Source organism: Oryzias melastigma, linkage group LG9 (genome assembly GCF_002922805.2).
Source record: "Oryzias melastigma strain HK-1 linkage group LG9, ASM292280v2, whole genome shotgun sequence".
NCBI lineage: Eukaryota > Metazoa > Chordata > Actinopteri > Beloniformes > Adrianichthyidae > Oryzias > Oryzias melastigma.
Window position 1 is genome coordinate 7,108,386 of NC_050520.1, and position 23,567 is coordinate 7,131,952.

Here is a 23,567-nt window from a genome sequence, read left to right on the forward strand (position 1 = left end):
AAAAAAGCCTTAAGGATCAATAAGGTATTATGGAAAATTCCAACAGTCTTGAATTTTTTGAGGTGATTTGCACGAGCGAATTAAAACCTTAAAAAGGTTAAGGAAACATTTTCTTTGAGTCCCTGCCTGCATTCAGAAACTGCATGTCTGTGTTGGATCAGGAACTCCTTCACATGCATCGTCCTCGCGGCTGTGAGCGGGCCGCCCTCACTGGTTCTGATCTACTTCATTCTTCTGCACTAAAACCAGGCTGCATGTCGGAGCATCACAGCTGCTGCTCAGGCGTTCAGCTCACTGGGGATGGAAGCAGCTTCCATGTGCACTAAAACAAGCAAGCGTTTGGACCGAGGAAACAAAAGGTTCTGATGCCAGTGGACTCGCTTCAGCCCAGCTCGAATATTGGGAATTTCTGATGAGTCATGATAAAAAAAAAAAAAAGAAAATAAAAAATGAATAAATTAATGAAAATAAATTAAGCATTAATGAAAAAGAAAATTGAGTCAAAATATTAGTAAATTAAAATATATATATAAATATTAGTAATAAATTAAACTTTCCAGCTAAAATCAAACCATGGGGATGCATCTCACTGCTTTAGAGGCTCATTATTCTGAGCTTGAATAAAAGAAAGATGAGCATTTCAGGTTGATGATTTGTTGCAGATGCAGCTCCATGACAGAAAAGTTAGAAGGTGAAAAACAGCAGTTAGGATTCAAGAGATTCAACTTGATCGTGAAGCAGAAAACATGTTTCGAACAGGCTTTGGTTCCAGTCTCATCTCTGAAAAATCGTCTTAAAACAGGCTTCCGTTTTTATCTTACACAATGTATGTTTTTGTTTTTATATCTTTAAACATCAATAACAATCATTATAAAGCAATATCACTGTGATAATTTTATTTTTAACCACAGATGTTTGACCTCCACTTGTTAATAAACCCTTTGGAACTTAAGCTGAAATATCTGTTTTGTCGACTGTACTTCATTTACCAATTTGAAAGGCGTTTTTTTGTTGCTTAACTGGTATAATTTTAATCAACCTCGCCTATCTGGCACTAACTTTATTTTGAAATGTTTCCACACACTAGACATAAAATCACACAAAAACAGAAAATGAAAGCAGGAAAAAAAGTGCTAAAATCGTCTGTCTAAACCCCAAAAGTTTTCAACTGTTTTAACAAAAAATAACGAAAGTTTTAAGTGTAATTAAAATAAACAAGAACAAATGTTTTCAAACTAATTTATGCTTTTTTTTTAGAAAAAAATACCAGAAAAACCTCCTCTCGAAATTCAGAGATTTTTATTTGTTCTTTCTCGAGTTCTCTTAACTGCGTCAGTGACAAAACAATCCAAAAAAGGATTTTCAGTGGAGTTAAATCCAGTTGGATTTTAGGTGTTCTGCTCGGCTAGAATCTGCCTCTGTATTCAGGTTGAACTGCTCGCCTCTCACAACGGTAGTGGGCGAGACTTTCGCGGTGCACCATGGAATTGCCGCAATTATTAGATAGTTTTGGTGCTCGTTGTTTTAGAAAAACACAGTCGCTCCTCAACCACAAAATACCTTAAAGGCTAAAAAAGCTCCGGTAAAAATGTATGAAATGGCACCAGTACCAAACATCTCGACACTTCCCCGTCAGGCTCGTGAGAAGCGCCCCCTGGTGGATTTCTATGGTATTATTTTACAAACCAATTTAGGGAACAAGGGGAACAGGAATCGTTCGTGAGTTGAAATTTTACGATAATTTTACGATAATTACTGATATTTGTTCCACCTCCACTCAGGCGTCCGTCAAATCCAAAGAGTTAATTCTTAAGGATTTATTCAGTCAGTACATTATTTTCTATTGGTGAATTCCACACTTTAAATGAAAATCTTTTCACAAAAAAGTTTTTCCTGGAAATGTGTAATAATCGTTTTAGCTTTTTAAAGCAAGTTTTTGTTGAAAAATATACAAAAAACGGTGGAAGTGAACCTTTATTCTAAAGCTAAAACGTACTAACGATGAAGAGGAACCAAAACCTGTAACCCAGCACCACAGATCTTCAGCACCACAGCGAGTTAGGTTGCACTCAGGCTACAATCCATGCTACATCAGAACCTAAGATTAAAGTTACAGAAACAGACAGGACACAGAGGAATAAAAAAAGAGGGCCAGAGACCGTCACCTTCGCTGCAAACTCATCAACCTGGAAAACAATCCAAAAAAATGACCTCATGTGACCTCATGTCTACAGGTCAGCATTTAAGGACATAAATGACACACATTCAGGGCTTTATCCCCTCCAGCATCAGGAAGTTCCTCCTCTATAAAATCATTCTTCTTCATTTTTCTCAAACAACTTCATTTCTAACCTTTGTGAGGTATTCTCTCATGACCTGGATGAAGTAGGGCATAGCAAAGTCCATGATGTTGTGCCTCCAGGCGAGCTCCAGCACCACGTCGGGGTGCAGGAGGTCATAGGAGGCGAACAGGCAGGCGGCGAAGCACTCCCTCCTGCCCTCCTCCAGGAACCACTGCAGCAGAGTCTCTGCCAGCTCAGCCTCTTTGGACTCTGCGGCGTACAGCATGGCATCCTGGGAAAGATCCATAAGTGAGTCATTAAAAGCTTTAATTTTAGACTTAAAAAAACAGAACGGGTTTTACTTTGTAGAGTTTGTCCTTCTTGCAGAGCTCCACGCTCTGCCTCCAGCGGTTGTTTCCCTTGTAGAGGTAAGCAGCAATGCGCCTGAACTCGATCAGCTCGTGTTTTTCTAACCTCTGAGCCAGACCGATGGTGTCGAAGTTGTCGAACGCGTCAATGGAGGCTCTCAGAGCCTGTCAAGAAAAAAAAAAATCCTAATGTATTATACGTTAAAGGAACTAAAGTTGACATAAGAGATTTTTAACAGTAAAACCTCATGTTTCGAGAACTCCTTGCTGTGTATGCAGGTCATGATTATATCCCAAAAAATAGCAATTTACAAATAATTACTATAAAAATTAAGACAAAAGTATTTGTACACCACAGTAAATTAAAGAGGAAACCTTCATGTAGTTTGATTTTCAGAGTGGAGTTCTCACCTGGAAGTCCTCCTCCTCCGTCAGCAGGTTGTTCAGAGCTTCATTTACGGATTTATTATTGTGACTCTGCACAGACTTTAGGTACGGCTTGACCAGCTTCAGCTGGTTCATCTGATCAGGGAAAAAAAAAATCATGATTTAATGACATTAATAACACATCGACAGATGTTAATCTTCCGGTGGTTACTTTGCTAAAGAAGTTGACGGCTCTGCTGTGGTCCAACCGAGGAGATAAAATAGTCAGCAGGTCGTTGAGTAGGAGGGGTTTAAACTCCAGGTAGAAAGACAGAGATTTGTAGTACAGCTCCACATTAGCGACCTGAGTGGAAAAAAATAAACATTTTACTTAAACCAACGATTTTTAGTCAGCTGACCCAAATATACTCGTGTTGACCTTAGCGACGATGTCTTTGAAGAGGCTTTCTTTCCAAGCGTCAGTCGGATGGTTCATCATGGTGATAGCGGCGTTGTCATACTCCTCGTATTTGTCATAGAGAAAGACCAGCTCCGCCCATAAATGAGCCTGCTCCGCTGCACGAAGAACCTGGACGGAAAAACGTTCACGCTCTTTTACGTACCGTTCATTTTTATGTGATTAATGTAAATCAGCTGACTCTGACGCAGAGAAAAGAGGAAGTGTTGCTTAACAGCGCAAGATGATGAAGATAATAAACAGCACTTTATTTCCTCAGTCATACGTTTTGGTTAATACATACTCATTCTATTTATTTTTTTTCTAAACCATTTTGACTGTTCCCTTCAAGAACGAATATTTCTTGATTTACCAAAAGAAAAGCACCAAGAATTTGCTTGGGTAAAAGCAACTTGTTGCCAATACGATACAGTTACAGTGCTCAACATTGTGGTTAGCAAATAAAATGAACTCTATCATTTTATTACAATAAAAGATGCATTAATAGTCAGGTAGAGTTTTTTCTAAGTCATGCTCTTTAAAAGAAATTGTAAAAAAAAAAAACTGTTCTGGTACAGTCGTGGGATGTATCATGGTTCGTATTGTATCTCCAGACTCTTGTCAATAAACACCTAATAAATAGAGGAAGAAGTTACCATTAATTTGACAAATAATTAAAATCATTAAGTTCCTTTGAAGCAGTTGTATCTTTTAAAAAAACATATTTTGTGTTCGTTTTTAAAGTAAGAATTCATAATTTGTTACTTAAAAGTTTTACCTTAGCAATTAAAACATATTTTCTCATTACTAAACGAATTGGTTTTAGAATCAGAAGAAAATCAATTTGTGGAGTTGTGTCAAATGAATTTAATGTATTTAAATACACATTTGTAAATTGAGTTTTGAGAAATTAAATCAAAACTTTTATGCAAGTGTCAGGAAGGGAATCCTTCAGATCAAGATTGAGCCTTCTTAAGCTTTTCTCTTCAAAATAAAAGCACATCAGCAAAAGAATAGAATAATTTTTGATCAAACTTTAATGGCTTTCTGTCTATCACTGAGCTTTTTTTTCTACAGGCATAAATCCCTTACAAATTGTTTTTTTTCCATTACAGTGACTAGAGTACTGATTTAGGTGAAGCTAACTTGACTCAACAGCAGTCTGTTCAGTCAAGAGCTGCAGCTGAAACCCAGGTGAATGTTAGTAAATTAGAGTCTCCTGATCGTCCACAACAACCTCTAAGTTTTTAATTCACTCCAGACAGAAGTTTGAAAAGTTTTACGAAATTCTTGATGACAAAAAATGTTTTAACAGGGAAAAAAATACGAGAAAACTTACAAAAACTTCTTTCTTTAACTAAGTGACTGGAAGAACCCAAATCCTGAAGAGGAAGTACCTTCGGGATGTTGACTCTGGACCAGAAGAGCTCCAGATGCTCCCTCATCTTCTGCGGTTTGAACTTGGAGTACAGGATGGCGAGCTCAGTGAACATGCCCATGTGGGCGCGCTCCAGGCCCAGCGCCGCCTCCAGCAGCGCGATCAGCTCCTCGAAGTACCCGCGGTCCTGATAGTAGCTGATCAGGTCCTCCAGCTCGTCGGCGTGGATCACTATGTGCAGGCCGCAGATCTGCGCCAGCCGAAACTCCTCGCCATCCACGCACGCAAAGCAAACCTTTGATGGAGACCAGAGAGAGGAATAAAGAAAGTGTGTGAGGAGCATTTAATCCCAGGTTTCTAACCAACTAGCATTTACGTTAGCTTAACTCCATGTGGCAAAATGATAAAACTACTAGGAAAACAGAAGTGATCTGTATCTGGTTTGAAGTGTTTGGGTGTTCTTGCCTCTTTCCAGGTGCGTGTGCTGTTGGCCTTCCTGGCGCTGTCCACAGCTGCCTGATATTCTTCCAGGTGGACTAACGTGGAGGCCAGACGAGCAAAGTTGGACACGTTGTTGTACAGCAGTTTGGCAGCTTCGTACATGCCCTCCTCGTAACATCTATCGCCGACCTAAAGGAGGAATGAAAAGATCAGATATTTACACAGTTAATGAATTTATGTCAAATAATACTGCAGCATTTTAGGTTTGTTTCCTATTAAATGTGGGTTTTACTGAAACCTTGCAGACTTTTACTGTGAAAGTCCCACTCCAATCACCTTTTTATATTGTAAAAGCGCTCCCAGCGGTCTTTTAATTATGATTAAGATGTTTTTTAACAAAAAAAAAAAAAAACTTCTTGGACGTAATTTCTGCAGAGCGACGGGAGATTACCTATGAGTTGTAGGCGGGATCGTTGGCAAGGAGCAACCCCCCCTCTCACCCCCAACCTAATATTATCAGACAGCAAAATTGAGAGCAGTAAAACTAGCAGTAAACACTATTATTAATGGTTAAATAATATTTGTTATTATTACTTCTTTATTATTTACAAATTAGCTAAATTATGAGTTAAAGTAATTAACTATTTAATAGCTTGTTGCACACCAATGAGTGAGTTAATTTGAATTAGCTTCACTAGCTTTGGTTAAACAGGTTTTTCTTTTGATTTCATGGCTCCCAGTACCAACTCTACCAGTAAACCTGATCGCTGCGAACGGCTTATTCTTCTGTCTGACTTTGCACGTGTGCAGTAGGAATCTGCAGTAGAGACAGGTATGGATTTTATCGATACAATTCCTTATAGATACTATTTACCGATTCTGTATTCTTATCGATACTTATGTGGGAAAACATGGAGGGAGAAGACAAATAAACTTTGTACATGAAAATATTTCTTATTAGAATCCTTTTTTTTTTTTTACTTAACGTCATTTGAAACACTAAAATAAAATGATTAATAAATATGAACCTAAAGAGCAGTCCTAATTCTCAACTCTTTTTGTGTTTCGCTTTTTAATTCTTTTCACATGAGGTCACATTCCGTTGAAGAGACAAAACATTAAGAACTATTCACCCAAAATTTAAGAAAATGTAATAGTTTTTAAGGCCTTATTTGAGTTAAATACTATTTAAGACTTGTCAAGGGCCAGTAATCACCCAGAAATTAGCTTTTTCTCAAACTGCATTTTTTATCTGCTCCTGATTCATAACATATGAATAAATAAATAATCAAAAATTAATTTTAAGCTTAACCTTCTTCATATGTCTTTCACCAAATGCCACTAGAACATGTTAAAAACACCAAAAATGTGATTTTCATCTGCCTTAAATTGAGGCCCTCAGTAGCAGATCTCACCTGCTGTATGTGAGCGTTGTTGGGTCCACTGACAAACTCCTCCAGCTCTGCCAGACGGTTCGTTTTGGCCAAAGCAAAGATCAGCTCCGTCTCCACATACGATTCTCTGGCTTTCTTTCGAGCCATCTGCAGAAACTTGACCAGATCTTCCCAGTTATCTACGAGAACAACAAACTCAGATCAGACGCAGAGACAATGTACAAATGTAAAGAGTAGAAACGACGACGCCTTACTGTTCTTGCTGGCTGTATTCACCACCTCCATGTACGCTGAAGGGTCCACAGCTTTAATGTAGGAGTCAATGGCCTCCTTGACTAAGTCCCTCTGCAGCTGTGCTCGTCCTAACTGGCTCCACACTGCAGGCTCATTGCAGCGCTCTGCAAACTCATAGGCCCGATCCAAGTTCCCGATGTGCTCGATCAGAACCTGAGAAGGAAGAGGCAAATTAAATTAAAACTCTCCGTCATTTTGAACACATTTGTTTTTGAGACACTAAAAGTAAACAGCGTTAACTACAAACTAAAAATCTCTACTTTTTTACCTGTATGGCTGAGGTGTTGACGTCAAACTTCTTGAAAATAGCAAAGGCCTCTTCGAAGAGCTCGTTGCTGATAGCGATGTTTGCGATGTCAGGAGCGTCATAGTTGTCGAGCCGGTTGACGTACTCCATCACGCGAGTGCGGTCAGCCTTGATGGCCGTCAAAATTAGCAGATTCTGGAGGTTTCTGGCGAGAGTGAATATTAAAAAGACATCAAGCACAGCAGATACGAGTTCAGTAAAGTTTGAACAGTGAGATGAGGTACCGGTGTTCACTGAAGACAGAGTTATCGAGCACGATCTTCTCCAGGAGCTCAATCAGCTCGTTGGGCAGGTCTGCAGTCATGAAGGCTTTGACAGTGACAGAAACCTCCTCAGGGTCTTGAGTTTCTGACAGAGCTGTCTGCACCACCTGAGAATGGGTTCAAGAGAACATTAGTGTGGAGAAACCAGAACTTATTAGTGGGTATTTAGGGAACAGATGAGGGAAAAGTCTGACCTGGTCAATGAGTGGTCTTCTGAAAGGGTTGTTCTCATCTAAGACTTTGGCCCAAAGTTCTGGATCTTTCCGTCGTACCAAATAACGAGCTTCACTCTTAAATAATGAGTTTTCATTGCAAACCTAAAAGCAGAAAAAAATGAAGTTAAAACTTTTCATGAAGGAGTTCTCCTCAAGCTGTAGGTTGTTCTGCACTCACTTTGATGAGCTCCACGTCACACTGTCCTCGCTCATAAGCCACACAGGCCAGATGAGGGTCTCTCTTCTCACAGTAGCGTCCCACGATGGCGCTGTCATAGAACGGGTTCTCCTTCAGGAAGCGCTCCGGCGTGTTGTTGCTGTCGATGTAGATCTTAGCCAGAGCATTATGGGTAGCCGGCTCCTCACACCCTTCGTGGATACGAGACTCCAACCACGGCAACAATAGTTTCAGCCTGACGGGACCGGGAAAAACAAACTTTTTAAAAGTCAAATGAATCACAAATCACTTATTTTCTTAAATTTTAATGCATTAGAAAAAAAAAAATAATGCATCCCAGTACTTGATTGAGTTTTATGTTGGAATATGTTTAAAACCAACAACATTGGACAATAATCAAAAAATAAAACTTCTATGGGGTCAAATCAGGAACATCAGCTTAAAGTGAATGTAAATATTCTGAATAACTCTTTCAAGTTATTTTTTTTTAAGTTATGGATTGTATTTTTCAAATTTTCAGTATTCACAAATTTCCTTCAGGTTTACAATGTGTACTTTCGAGTCTAAAACCGTTTTCAAATTGTAATTTATTTATTTTAAAATTTACAATGTCTAATGTCTAAATTTAAAATTCGTTTTATTTCACTTTGAGCTGATCCATGTTTGATCTCATAAACCTCTGCAGCCAAAGTAAAAAACGTCAGGGATTTTGACAGTGTAATGCTGATCCACACCACTAGATGGTGGTGTTCTGCATTTATCGCTGTTTTTTCTGAATTTTCTCATTTTCTCACAGTGGCTTTTAATAGTTTATGATAAAACCAGTGCAACACTTTAATCAAATTGTCCTTTAAAGAAGGGGAAAATGTTAGAGTACTCCTGCAAAAAATATTTTAAGGATTGGGAAATGATGATCAGTTACCCAATTGACTTAACAGAGGGGGAGACACATGTGGGATAATAAAAATAGCTTGCAGTTAATAATTATACTCCAGAATCAAATAGTCAATTTATTCATTTTCTGTTCAGTTTAACACTTAACAGAACCTTTAAAATTCCAGTTTGATGCTATGTAAAGTAATTTATGTCGTCCTGGCAACAAATCTTTTAGTATTTTGGTGTATCTGACAAATTAATTCCAATAGAACTCTGCAATGACGTAAGACAATGACTTCTATTTACATCAAAATAAGTTTTAAAGCTGACAAAACACAGAAAGTCATTTTTATTCCAAGCTTTTTTTAAACTACTGAAGGGCTAAAACACCTGAAAGTTCTATTTAACTACATCTTCTTTTAGCCAATATTGGTATACAGTAACTGAAGTTCCCTTTAGAGACATTGAGGTAATTTTCAATTATTCTCCATGACCGTCTGTCTCTGTGGGAAGTTGAATGGGTGCATCAAGTAAGAGCTCTTCAAAAACATGGTGGTGGCTTCACCTGTTCCTCTTCTCCACTTCCTCCACCAGCTCATCGGTGGAAAACTGCCCCCGAACGACCATGATTAGATTCTTGATGACATCCTCCGAGCAGTCAACGTCCAACAAACCACCGATCACCACAGGCAAACGACTAGGGTTCACCTGAAGACGCACAAAGCCAAATTTGAGGGAATCTGCAGTTATGAAGAAGCAACAAACGGTGTGGATCTTACTTTCTGCACGTAGATTTCAATGTACTTTTGCAAACTGTTGCGGTAGAGGTATAGCACCAGGTCGTGGACAAAGTCAAAGCGGTCGCACACAATGATCAGAGGAAGCTGGTCAGTTAGCTTAGCCTCCTGCAAACAGAGGAACCGTGAGATTCGTGCACGATCTTCAGTGGGCAGACCTTCGTTTGTCCATACAGGGTCTCCGTACCTTGAGGAAGTTTTTAACCCGGTCTGGGTCGTAGCAGTTGCTCTCCCTGCAGATCCGTTCCACCTCTTTGATTTGGCCCGTCTTACAGGCGGCCTGAATGTACTTGAAGTGGACGTCGGGCTCCTGGCTGAAATTCACGATGGACCCCAGGAAGTAAAACAAGCCTTGAATGGAGTTTGTGAGAAGAAAACGGTTATTTACAAACGCGTGTTTGACACAAAGCAAACCGAGCATCATCTCTCCTACCTTCATAACTCTTGAAGGACTCAAAAAGCTCCACCAACGCCTGAGTTCCCAGCTGCTCGTGATACTTTGACGCCACCTGGACACACAACTGCAGGTTCTGGCGGATGTTAGCCGACAGCATGGCCCTCAAACACTCCAGCGAGTCTTCAACGGACAAGGAGCCAAAAAAGTTTACGAGCCACTAGAAGATAAAACACAAGAAGGCAGAAAGTGAGGGGAAAAAATGAAACAGGCCCGGCGGAGAGGGGATGTTCACAAGCCTGACTGCACCACCACAAACATACCTCGGGGTTGAGCAGATGCGTGTGCACCACAGCTCGTTTGATATCGTACAGGTCAGTGTAGTGTTCGAGAGCTCTCTGCAGCAGCCCCGCCTTCTCGCACAGCTGCGCTACATGAGCCCGGTCGTAGTGCGTGAACATCTGGTTCCCAAGGATTGCATCTGCAACCTAAAAAGGATGGAGCACACATGAATGCACAAATCAAGTTCGATATCGCAGAGTTTTGGATGAAAACGGAACAATAGCAAATGACAACTAAGAAACACTTAAACCTCAGTAGTTTCTGAACTCACCGGTTCATTTCCCAACCACATCAACTGTTTACAATGACAGAGGAATGACATCAACACCATTATAGAGCCAAATCAGAGCCAGAGAGCCCGGTTCAAGTCAAGGACTTCCAGTTCTGGGCGTTAATGTCTACTGCCAGGACCTCTTAGGATAAAGAAAAATGCTCAAAAAGATCCCTGATTACTAAGGGTTAAAACTGTAATATCACATCTAACCAGAGCATATTATTAAGATTCATAAAATGTCACAAGTTTGGCTTTTAGAACAGCTCAAGTAGAGCCTCTCTGGTGCTGCGAAAAGCCCTGATGTCTATAAAGGCAGTCTGCACTCATACTTCAACCTATTCTTCTAACCTGGGGGGAAAACAGCTCAGTTTGCTTCTGTCAATTAAGTGTGAATGGCATCGTCACTGAAAAGACCTACAGCAAATTCAAGTCAGGAAGTTCACCTGGGGGGCGTGTATCAGGTTCATCTCAAGCAGACGTGTTTGCAAGTGTCCCTCTGTGGGGCGGTTGTTCTTTAAAGCGTCCAGAAGGAAGGAGGTGCACTGCTGGATCAAGCTGCCCTCCATGAAGACGTCCACAATCTACCACAAAGAAACGAGAAAACATTAGCTTAGTTAGTTTAATTTTCTGTAAAGCATGATTTCACTCTGCAGCAGCCAGGGTATTCTTCATATTTATTTGCATCTGTGGAGGCAACATCTTAACCGTCTGTAACATATTAAAGCGACTGAGTGGCTTTGAAAGAATGAGGAAGTCACGGACTGACTGAATTCCTGGAATTGCTGCCACATCTGGCATAACACAGATGGAGACTCCTGCAGAGTCTTTGTGGGTCGTGGCACATTTTCCTATGAATGGGAGGCTACAGCTAACGTCTGCATTACCTGGTTGATGTTGGCCAGCGGCTCCTCGTCCTGGACCAGCATCTGAGCGAACTGCAGTCCCTGATCTGGATTGACCCGCATCACATTCCTCAACAGAAAGACCCAGTCTGGAGTGTAGCCCACCTTTGAAAAGTGAAGGAAAAACAACGTATTGTTAGTGGTCTTAATTACTTTTTTTACATTCAAAACAAAGAAAAAAAATGATTTTGGAAAAAATATGCATAAAAGAAGTGTTACTTTTTAATAAAATAATTTATTGTGAAGACAAAAATAGGATATCAAAGTTTATGGATTACCTTTTTGGCGTACAGTACTATCTTCTGGAATTGGCCGGTCTCTGCAAAGCATTGAATGACTTTGTTGGGGACGTTGGCTCTGAGGTACACACTAAGAGCCAGTGTTGGGTCTGAAGCTTTCACCAGGTCTCCCAGCTCCTCTGAGCACTCCAGCTGCATCACAAAATCATAAGGCTGGTTTATAAACCAACATTCTACCAAAATATTCCTGAAAACTAGTCAGATGTACAATCTTTGTTGCTTCTGTCCAACTACAGTGAACCTTAAAGACATTATTCAGATCGTTGTGAATCAGAAGCAGACAAGAAAATGCCGTTGGAAAAAAATCTTTAAAATATTTCATAAGAAGGGCCACTTCCATTCTGGTGCATCCACTTGCACACAAATAGATCCATGTACGTCTTTGTTTTCCGTGTTCGAGCTGGATAAAACTGTAAGACTGGAAAGCTCCAATATCGCTCGCCGTTTTTTTTTTGTTGCACGTCGATTTACGCGAGTGGGTAAAAAGAGAGCTCCCAGCAACAGGGATGGGAAGAGGGAACCGGAGTTGCTCCACGCTAAGTCCCGCCCACAAGTCAGAGGTGAATTTCTAATGACCTACAACCGCTCTGCTGAAACTATGTCCTAGAAAACAACATTATCTTCTTTTTGTACTACTACTACAACAACAACATCGGAAACCATTTTAAAACAGATCAAAAGATAATCCAAGTGGGACTTTAACTGATATGATCGGATCTTTGGAGATATACTTCATTTCAAGTGTCCCACAAATAACCTACAAACTAAAGATTCAACCATACCACTCATCAGATAATATCTGTCCATGCACTGACTTGTCAGAGCTCTTTTAGTGATTTAGGATTAAGTTCCTACATATTTAACGTAAGGTTTTAAAGGTATAAGAGATAAAGTTCGAGCTCTCAGGAGCTAGAACTTCATGCAAATGTGTCAAAGTGAAGGCCTGGGGGATAGATCCCGCCCCTCCGGGTAATTATATCCGGCCAAACAGATCATTTTATTGTATTGTTATTAATGCCCCGATGTTATCTTGCACTCATTTCTAACTTGTATAATTTTGACAACATATATTTTTATGGAGAGTAAAATTTTGAAAGTTATTTAGGGTTTCAGTTGATTTCTTCTGGAATAATATTCTGTCTGTTTTTATTCATAGTCATGTCAAAAATGTACAATTTAAAAATGTAGTTTTAGTGTGTTTAATAAATGTTTATCCCATTCGGCCCACAACCTAAGGTGTGTTATGGATTTTGGCCCTATGTGCGATTGAGTTTGACACCTCTGTCTTAGGTGATCAGAATGCTCCTTCATCACCAAACCAGTCACAGCAATTATCCCTAAATTCCAGCGCTCACAGACCCACCTTGTCCTCCTTCAGCCATTTCTCCAGGAGCTGCTTGCGGCCCTGTTGCAGAACAGGCCTGCACAGCTCCAGAGACTCAAACTTGTTGAGCTGGCCCTGGTCCAAAAGAATCCCAAAGTACTGCAAGAGAGGGGAGGCCTGACCCGGCTGGGCTGGGACGCTCTGGAACTTACGAATGGTTTCCGCTGTTCGCAGGATACCCTGAGGGGAGGACAGGCGTTAACACAATGAGAGGGATTATTGGTGAGAGGAAAAAAAACAAGGGAGCAAAAAAAAAGTCTGAATGGTTTCAAGAATTTCATGGTTGATGCGATAAATCCCCATGAGAGCATGTTTACTTTTTTCCTCATCGTTAAATCACAATGACTCCAATGTGGAGTTTAAGAGCTTACACTAAAAGTTTAAGAGACAGCTAAAAGGTGGCAGTGAAAAGCCTTCCTTCTCAGGGCACCTGGTGCACATTAAAACCAGCGCTGTTCACCTGCAGAGATCTTTGGCGTACCTTGGGTGCTGATGCAGCAACCTTTGCAGCCTCTGAGTAACTTCCCTGAGCAAACAGAGTGTTGAACTTCCTCCCAAAAAGTTCCTCAGCCCCCACCAGGTTGGACCTCACAGCAATTTTCAGCGCGAGATCCGGATTCTGCAGGACGTTTGTGACGTAATTTACAATGTTCTCCTCTTCGACACACACAGATAAAACCTGCAAAGAGAAGAGAAGATTACTTTAAAAGGGATTTTACTTAAAGAGTTTACTGGTTGATTGAATCAGTAAAAACACTTTGCTCCTCACTTGTCCCTTCTTGTTGACGCCGATGATCCCTGACGTGGTCTCATGGGGCGCCGTTACAAAGATGGTCTCTGCGCTGATTCGGTTCATGTAGATGCAAACTCCACACTCGAGGTCGTAAAGATGAATGTAACCGTACTTTGTGATCAAATATATTACACCGTGTTTATTTCCAATCTAAAAAAAAAGAATGCAGAAAGCCAATTAAGCATCAAATAGATCTTAAAAGTCCTCCTCGCCGCTCCTTGTCTGGACTCCTCACCTGCATGGCCACAGGAAAGTCTGTCTGAGCCTCTGGAGGGAAGAAGACGTCCACTGCTTTCTTAGTAAACGGCTGGTTTCCTGCAGCCGGCTGACCGACCTCAATAATATGCAACTGAAACAAGAAATTTTGCATTAATAAGTTTTGCAATTATGACCCATGACATCAATAAAGAGTCAACAAAAGTTACTTAAGTGAAGATTTGGATGGATTTCTGAAGCTTTCCCACCTTTCCTCCAGCCTGTGAGCGCACAGCAAAGCAGAACAGGGTGGAAGGTTTGGCATTTCCCTCCACTTTAAACTCCCCAAAGGCAGCCGCATGGCCCTCGATGGGCTGGGACACTTTTCTGTCGACGGAATAAAGCTGCATCGCTCCAACCACGCGGTTTTGCTGCAGAATAAAGCAACAGAGTCAGAAAAAAATGAAGCATTGCTGGTTAAAGCTTATAGTTTCAAAATGCTAAAATAATCGCAATACATTTGTTTATGAGAAATTGCATATAAATGCCCATGCCATTTTAACAATATACCATGAAATATTAGAATCGTTTTTTATATAAATAAGTCAAATAATATTTTCAAAATATTTGTTCTAGAGCTAATATTTAAGATTTACATAAATACACAAACATCTCTAGGAAATTATTATTTTGAAAATACTAGAAGTATTTTTGCAAAAACATTTTTCCAAGTTTTTTTAGCTGTTTTTTTCCTGTTGTTCAGGAAGTTAACCAGCAAAGGCAAAAAAGTAGCTTTTATTATGAAATATTACTTTTTTCCAGCTATTCTTCCCCAGACTTCAACTTCTGCAAAAAAGTGAGGAAGTAAGGGCTAAAAATATCCATATGGAAATAACCAGAAAGAAAATTAGGAGAAATTCTCAAAAATCTGTAAATGAAGAAAATACCACTTTAAGGTTGTTTTTTGTGAGGAATTAACATTATAATACACTTGGAAGCTCAAAAAAGTTGATTTTGTATGATACAGGCCCTTTAAATATAGACCAAAAATGTAAAGCCATTTTGTTTTACCTTAAGGACATGGTAAAATGGTAAATGGCGTATACTTAAAGTGCTTTTCTACATTCCTCAAGGCACTTTACAGTCCCGTTCACTCATGCAAGCACATTCACACACTGATGGTGGCCCTATTCTCCAACCTATAACCAAAAGGAGCAATGTGGGGCGCCTTTCCCAAGGACACTCCAACACATAGCCAGCAATACAGAACCGAGTGATCTTCCAGTCAGAGGACGACCACTCTGTACCATGGATGCCCCAGCTATAAAAGTACATCGCTCCACTTTGAGTTAAACTCTTAATCTTTTGAATCTAAAGAAAAGAAGACTTTGTGAAGGACTTTTGAAGTCTGTGCCCTGTTCTTATTTTATTTTGGTTCAGTGAGGCTCCAAAGCTTAAAGACCTGACTTCAGGCTGCATGACGTCTTCAGCAAACACGCCTGCACCTTCATACCTGTGCAGAGATTCCGATCAGCAGCAGCCACTTCTGTTGCTCGTCAGTTCTGTAGTTGATGATCTGACATCCCGCCAGACTGGCGTGCCGATCGAAAACTTTGGTCGGTTGGGAGTCCCCCTCCATGCTCCAGTGGTAGACGGCATTATCCGTCACCAGGGCAACAGTGTTGACTGATATCCACTTCCAGAACATGACTTCCTCCGTCATGGTGTGAGCCTTCATCTTACTTTTCATCTCAATGTTGAAAATCTGCAGCGTCTTTGCAGCTGGAGAGAGGAGAAGAATGTGGAAGAATTAGCAAGAGGTCAACAGATGTTTTTGTGATTAAAAACGATGAGGTATGTAAATGAAATGTCACTCTCTGCTTTGATGATGAATTAGTAGAAATCCTGAACAAAATTGTCTAAAAATCTACTTTTAATGGGGAAACGCCATTCTGTTCATGATCACCCAGAACACTTTTAAACCTGAGTTTAAACTAACAGCTACAAAGAACAGAGACTCCTATGTGCCCCATAAAACAGCGTCAGCTTCCATAATTGTGTAGCAAAACAAATATGTGATGTAATACAAGTGACTGTAGCACAAAATGCCGTCAACACACAGGTTTTATCATAGTTCCCGTATGTGCGGCTGAGGAAGATTGAAATGATGATATGGACACTGGCACACGCTTACACTAACGTTTACACACAGAGCCCTGCACTTTTGCCCGTGTAATATCTGATGATGCATACCACAGACACAACAAGTCATGCCGACACATGTGCAGGCCTCAAAAAGGAGAGGATCTGCCAGCAGGTCACGTGGAAGTGGAGATCTTGTTCGCTCTACTCTGCTTTACTCTATAAATTTGTTCAAAAAAGTTCTTTGTGAAGAATGTGGGAGGCTTTATGAGATGGACAGACAGACAGAAAGCAACTCACCGTCTGTAAAATGACAGAAAGCAAGGGAGAAAAAGCAAAGTGTCAATCGGATAAGAGCGAGGAGACAAAGGTAGACCACAGGTAAAGAAACAGGGCAGGGTAAGCAGAGAAAAGCATTTGGATCTGTGCTTTGGGAGCTACAAACAGGCAGATTATCATTTGTTCAACTGATTTAGTATAAAGATGTGAGCAAACTTAAATATTTACAGCAATAATAACACACTTCTACTAATATCCTTGGAGCCCAGAAAATTTTTAACCATGATTTGTCACCAGTAACACCTAAATAATTTTTGTCTTTGACAAACCAGAACTCTTTAAACGATCAACATGAATCAGCTGATTGTGACACAGAAAAAAGCGGCGTTGCAACATTATGAAGCACTTTAGGCTACTGTAAAGTGTAGCATATTAATGCCGCGTCACACGGTTCATTTATTTGCGTGTTGTGCGACTAGGATATAAATTGGCCAATCATTCATCCCTCTGAATTCATCTCATTGAATGTCAAAGTGAGGAAATTCAATGAAGCTTGAGTTTACGTGTTCTTTGTATGGTTTATTTGTACTTCTTCCGTGGTTATAACGTGGTTCATTAGTGATAGATCTGTGAACATTTCACATAAAAGACCACAACTTATCTCAATTTTCAACGTATATTCTCATATGATCAATTTTCTTTTGTGTAATATGCGCAAAATGTATGTAGTGGCTTTTCTACACTTCAGAATCCGTTGGAATTATGTTATTTTCCTAAAAGGTTGAAGAATTATGGCACTTAAAAGAATGTCAACACTGGAGCTAAAGTACCGACGTTAAATAGTTAAAGCAAAGACTTTGTGTCCCCAAATCATCACACCACGACTTTTTAGGATTTAAAGCACAATAATAAACTCAACATCTGGTCTCAAGTCAAAACCAAAAATAACTTTTTTTCTCCATTAGCCACAGATTTTTTTTTTTCATCCATCAACCAGTGATGCAAGTCCCTGTTTGTTTTACTATTTGTGCATTTTTTACCCTTTAAGGCGATGACCTTGCTGGCTGGGTTCATTATGGCGCTGTCTGCAGAAATAGGTCTCCTCAGAGGGTTCGTGGGGTCCGACAAGTCAACAATCACCACCTGGTTCTGGTCTCCCACCTTCTCCCTGATGCAGATGAACTTGTCCGACTCCATGGTCAGATAGCTGAAGCCAATGTTGGCTGGGTTCACGCCCAGGTTCTGCAGCTGGAAACGAGAGGCAGAAAATGTGAGACTCCATAGAGCTGACAGACACTGAAAAGAAATGAGGGCTACTAAAGGATGAAAGATTTTTACACAATCTGATCAGCACCAAACAATAACTTCTGAAGGTTTTAGAGCGTGTTAATGTAGTCACAAGAAAACATTAATGCTTAACTCATTAGTCCACATTTCAAAATGTTTGTTCTGGTAAGAAAATATATTTTTTAAACAAATAGTAACATAAAGAGAGCATAAACTTTAACATCGTTAAGATAAGTTCAGCAAAAAACAATAATGAAAAATGGACATATGGATTAGCCAAATTTAAGCATTTACAGAAATCTCCACGTTGACCCAAAAATGAAGTTTTATCGTTTTATATATAAAGAAAAGGAAAAAAGAAAGGACTCTGTGAAAGTATATTGACTTTACTAATGACTGGACATGGATATGTAGGGAGTAAAGCTTGTGAGTCAACCAAAAGAAATTAGAAGATAAGAACGGTTCAAACCAAGTAGGGAGATATTTACTCTTAACATGAATATTTGTTTTATCTGATGAGGCTCTGAAGGTAAAACTACCAGACTTCCCACGATGTGCACAAATCAGAGACTGGATAAACATATCAACAAAGGAATACACAAAAAGGGCTAATACAACAAGCATATGCAACAGCTGAGATAAAGATAGAAGGCAAAAAGCAGAAAAGTGTTGAGTCAAAAGAAGGTTTTTAATCACAAATCTATTAAAGTCCCACTCCAACCATTTTTTATTGTAAAATCGTTCCCAGTGGTCTTTCAACCCTTGTGCTATTTGATGGGGTCCAGATGACCCAAGCCTTACATTGACATCCCATGACGAATCTATTTGAAGGTGGACAGGATTTCATGTCTGCCAGTGAAAATCAAAAATCATTTGAAAATAGAAGTTCAGTGCACCGTCTTGTGGGGTCCAGATGACCCCACTCCCAATGTCAACATACCATAGGATAGTACAAGGGTTAAATATGATTGTGTAGTTTTTAGCCCAAAAACCTTGTTTCATTTTATAGGACATATTTTCTTCTTTTGTTTGCACTCTGTCCTGTTGGCTTATAGCTCCTCACAAGCCTGAGACCAAAATTAGAGTAGAAAAAAACAGCGAGCAATATCCAGCCATACAGTTTTGAGCCAGATACCAACTTGGACCAGGAAAACAAAAACATATATGGATCTATTTATCTACAAGAGGATGCATCAGCATGGAGCAGAGAAGGGAGCTTGTGGCCTGCTGACTGTAGTAGCTGAGTCACATACAGGTTTTTCCAATGGCATTATTTTGTCTGATCCTGATTCAAAGACACTTGAATTAAGTAAATACTTAGAAATGCAGTTTGAAGCTTAATCCTTTAAATCTCCATGCTTTCTTATGGGGTCCAGATGACCCCACCCTTATGGTATTTGTGATCTCTCCCATGACAAAGGTGGACAGGATTTTATATCTGCCATTCACACAAGTGAAGACTAAAAATCATTGAAAATTCAGCATGCCGTCTTGTAGGGTCCAGATGACCCCACTTTTAATGTAAACATACCCTTGATAGCACAAGGGCATTCATCGTCAGAAAAAAAAACATGTTAAAGCACCAAGATTACAATTTTCATTGGAGTAGGACCCACATTCTAGATCGGGCCTGATTATAACAGATATGCTGAGCTGGTAACTCTGGTAATGACTCTGGCTTTTTGAAGATTTTTGAGAGTTCTGTGAACTATGGCTAAAGATGACAGATTTTCCTTTGCAATGCCTTAACTAAAACCAAAACAAGCTCAGCTGATGAGAAATCCCAGCACTAACCAACATTAATCCCTCCTGCACAGAAAGCAGCTCCTGAAATTACTGTATAAACTAAAAACAGAACTGAGCAAAACAAGCAGTGGACTTTCAATGACTGAAGACACTGCATTATGCAGTCTGAGGCAAGCAGAAAGGAATCCTCTTCACAAGGACACCACTATCTCTCAGTTGGCTGGCAGAGCAGGACAACAAATCATGACCGCTGAGCCATTTGAGTCAAGTCTTCTTCAGAACAAGGATGTTAACGTTCAGCAGTCAGGGTTGAACGGATGAGATATGTATTCAAGCAAGAAAGGTCTTTTAATTACGTCTCGACTTAGTTTTAATTAAATCTAGTCGAATGATGGCATTTTTACCATTTATATATTTAAAACCAACTAAATACTTGTGGAAAATGAACTTTACAAACTCCAAAACACTTCAACCTTTAGATTTATAACTCTTGTTGGATCATTTCCCATCTTTGAACTAAACTAAAACTAAGCAGTAATTGATGAAGATACGAAAATAAAAATACTTTTGATGCATTTTGACAAGTTTTTTGATTCACACAAATTCTTTGCTCACCCTTACAGTCAAGATGAGCATTCTCAATCCCTCTCCTCAGGCTTCCCCACTCTACACGTTTTACATTTCCCAACTACAATAAACCTGTTTCAAGTGCCGCGTTGTTATCAGGCTTCTGCAGAGCTCAAGGAAGTGCTGACAGGCTGAATTAGGTGCGACAGCACAAGCAAAGCGATTCAAACATGCAGGGAAGCCTAAGGATCGGCTTTTGGAGATGTTCATCTGAAACATTTCACCACCAAACTGATGTCAAGAACTTGTGGGAACTACCGACCCTGTGCGGTTTCCTCACATTGTGAAGAAAAATAACAAAACTCTCCAACAGACTTCAACAACCACAACCGACTGACAGCCAGGACATACAAACCATAATAAAATACCTCTGTGGGAGCGTGACAGAACAAACACTGTGGAAAGTGAGGAGAAACAGGAGATTAAACTGGAAAACAAGCATCGACTGTATATGAAAACTGGTCGAAGAGGCCCCGCCTACCTGATATTAAAATAGGAAATACTCACAGGCCTAAAGAAGCCAAAATCTAAACTTTTATTGAGAAATAAGTAGCTATTAATTTGTTGCTATACTTGTCAGAATAACTATTCTTGCTCTACTACATTTTTTAACATGTTCCAGATTTTTTGGATGATTTTTTTTTCTTTACTGCAAGTTATAAACTGACCTTCCAGATGCCTCAATAAAAGCATGTGGTGACCCCCACATCCAACATTTGAAATGTTTGACATTTTCTCCTAAACCCACTTTCAAATGTTTGGGTCATAAACTTCCAACAAGCTCACTCCTAATTGATGAAAGTGGTTGCCATGGAAATTATGACTCAGACCAATCTGGACAAATAACTCCTCACTGAGAACGTCTGGCTCCAACATGGCGGCCATCAACTGAATCGACTTTTATTTTGTTGGAGCTGGAAGTAAGCCATTTTCTATGGGTGACATCACACTCGCCTGATCCAGTTCTCATATACAGTCAATGCAAAAAGGTCAGTGTCATGTTACGTTCAAGCGGACCTCAGCAATGTGCGCTCAAGCGACCACTTCCAAAGAAAAAGTCCATGTAAACGCATGTATATGCGTGTTTCCAGCTTTGTGCCCAAAACTCTTGCATTCATTTCTCGCTATCTGGCATTTTCAAGTTCTGGCTCTAAACAGTTAAACCTGTCGAAATTCAACAAATCAGGAACTCTGATTTGGTAATGACATATGGGTCACATGTTTATTTTAACTCACAAAAGTGCCAGCCGTTAGAAAAGTGATCTAGGAGGAGAAATTGTCAATTGCAGTTTTTTCCCAGACAAATTTTTGACAAAGTCTTTTATACATCGGAATAGAGCTGTGAACAAAAATCTTGGATTTGCACCACTTCAACATTTCACACCAAGCCTATTCGGAGAATACCGGCTCTAGTATCGGGTCCAGACAGTCGCTAAAAGCGTCTTCAAGAACCCCATTCAGCGTGTTTTTGATGCATCACATCCCCAGTGTGAACGTAGCATCAGAGCTGTTTTTTCAATAAGGTCATCCAAGACCATCCTCCTAAATTCATTATGATTCGAGAATTCAGCTGCTGGAAGAATGGCCCATGAAAATACTAGAAAATGTTCAGATCCACTTGATTTTTTTTTTTTACCAACAGCTGAGAAAACCATCAGTAGAATGCAAAGTATATAAATACAGATAATGGGTCATTTTTTAAAGCATTAGTCATTGGTATTTTGTTTGCATAATGATCACAGCGGTTTCCTGTTCTCTTTTATTGATCTTTTCAGTTTTTTGACTTTGTAGCCAATAAAGAAATCTAACTTTGTGAGAATTTCTCGTGTCAAAACAAAAATGACTGATATCAGGATTGCAATGTTTATCCCAACCACAACTTAATCCACTGTTAAAAAAAAAAGCGCCTTGAGAGAAGACTGGGGGTAAGTTAGATGCCATATGTTTGCCAAACTTGCCAAAATGATCTGTGGGTTAACAACGATGGTGAGAAGGATGATAAGAAGGATGGAGTTGAAACCAAAAGCTAAGACAGAGGATGAGAGGATAAATTCAGTGTGAACGAGGCCGGGTGATTTATGCATCTCTGAAAAGAAAGGAGGAAGACGAGTTAGACGCTAAGGAGTACTTCCAGGAACGCAAAGCTTTGGCAATTTACTGTCTAAGTCGGGGCATCTGACTCACCCGCTTCATTTCAGCAGACAATCAAACATTAACGACAACCTTCTGTCTCCACAGACCCATACGCTGCCTCACGCCATGCATCACACATGCCAGGATGTCAGCTCTCCTCTACAAGAATAATGATCAGGAAAATGATTGCACCAATAACACAGGCAACAGAGCGTCAATGATCAAACAACACAAACAGCATTTGGTGAGTCATACGGGATGAATCAGCAGCTGATCATAAAGTACAAATGAGTCCCTTTTTATCCATCATAAAATGAAAAATACGACTGACATATATAAATAAAACAAACATGTTTTAACCACCGTGTTGGTTAATGCTTCAGGTAACAAATCAACAAATGTTCAACCAATCACACATTAGAGTAGAAATGAGGACAGACTTGTATAATATTTTATAGGATGCAGCTAAAAGCTGCCAAACAACTAATGTTTTACTGAAACAAGTGGATCCTAATACGATGAAAAGGTTAGAGTGACACAGAAAGACCTCAACACATTTATTTACCTTTTTGGTTTTAGATGCAAGTTTACATTACGCAATCTGTAGCTACAATCAATCACCAGTATGATGATATAACTGTGCTTCATAAAAGGACAAAATGTCTTAGGGTGTATTCAGAATAGAAAAAAATCATTTGACCCGGATCAAGTCTTTATTCAGACTGCCGTCAAGCAGCTGTTCCGGACCAAAGCTTGTAAACAAAACCACATGACTAAAAGAGCTCTTCAGTCATTTGCCAGGAATTGGGCAGCCAAAGCAACCAGAAACTATGGAGGTCCTGCACTTTGCCATGTCGGGATAGTTCACTGATTTAAACTTAAATTTCACTGACCAATTTTGAACGTCTGTATCAATGTCAGGTAAAACACTTTTTCCTGCTGAGACATGCTGCAAGGCGGTTACTGGCAAGGAGATGGCTGTAAAGATGCACTGATCAGTGTTTATGACCGATAGATTTTTGAGAAAACGGTGAGAAGAAATGTAGATCACGTTAAAAGTTGTTTTAATGCTCCTAAATTCACCCAACCACATTTCAATGAGTTGCTGCGCCTCATTGTTGTGGTGTTACGATATTGTTTTTAAGGGAATTCTG

At 39.8% G+C, this 23,567-nt stretch overlaps 1 protein-coding gene across 4 annotated transcripts in view; it reads right to left on the reverse strand.

Moving 5' to 3' along the window:
- The window catches only part of cltcl1 (clathrin, heavy chain-like 1), a 31,213-nt gene that overhangs the window by 2,780 nt on the left and 4,866 nt on the right, over positions 1-23,567 (reverse strand). The window contains exons 2-31 of one of the 4 annotated variants that reach the window (XM_024275165.2): positions 17,661-17,868; positions 16,642-16,644; positions 15,713-15,981; positions 14,469-14,630; positions 14,240-14,353; positions 13,981-14,154; positions 13,693-13,890; positions 13,191-13,391; positions 11,807-11,959; positions 11,511-11,633; positions 11,070-11,207; positions 10,334-10,498; positions 10,050-10,230; positions 9,804-9,967; positions 9,599-9,724; positions 9,385-9,527; positions 7,944-8,178; positions 7,745-7,867; positions 7,512-7,657; positions 7,249-7,432; positions 6,941-7,133; positions 6,708-6,865; positions 5,317-5,481; positions 4,871-5,146; positions 3,456-3,605; positions 3,249-3,380; positions 3,062-3,172; positions 2,645-2,815; positions 2,353-2,574; positions 2,160-2,186 (exon numbers count right to left, since the gene is read on the reverse strand). In XM_024275165.2, coding sequence (XP_024130933.1) covers positions 2,160-2,186; positions 2,353-2,574; positions 2,645-2,815; positions 3,062-3,172; positions 3,249-3,380; positions 3,456-3,605; positions 4,871-5,146; positions 5,317-5,481; positions 6,708-6,865; positions 6,941-7,133; positions 7,249-7,432; positions 7,512-7,657; positions 7,745-7,867; positions 7,944-8,178; positions 9,385-9,527; positions 9,599-9,724; positions 9,804-9,967; positions 10,050-10,230; positions 10,334-10,498; positions 11,070-11,207; positions 11,511-11,633; positions 11,807-11,959; positions 13,191-13,391; positions 13,693-13,890; positions 13,981-14,154; positions 14,240-14,353; positions 14,469-14,630; positions 15,713-15,981; positions 16,642-16,644; positions 17,661-17,868 — 4,815 coding nt within the window. The remainder of the gene's footprint in view (positions 1-2,159; positions 2,187-2,352; positions 2,575-2,644; positions 2,816-3,061; positions 3,173-3,248; positions 3,381-3,455; positions 3,606-4,870; positions 5,147-5,316; positions 5,482-6,707; positions 6,866-6,940; positions 7,134-7,248; positions 7,433-7,511; positions 7,658-7,744; positions 7,868-7,943; positions 8,179-9,384; positions 9,528-9,598; positions 9,725-9,803; positions 9,968-10,049; positions 10,231-10,333; positions 10,499-11,069; positions 11,208-11,510; positions 11,634-11,806; positions 11,960-13,190; positions 13,392-13,692; positions 13,891-13,980; positions 14,155-14,239; positions 14,354-14,468; positions 14,631-15,712; positions 15,982-16,641; positions 16,645-17,660; positions 17,869-23,567) is intronic. The other 3 variants (XM_024275166.2, XM_024275167.2, XM_024275168.2) reach the window with 3 other exon arrangements.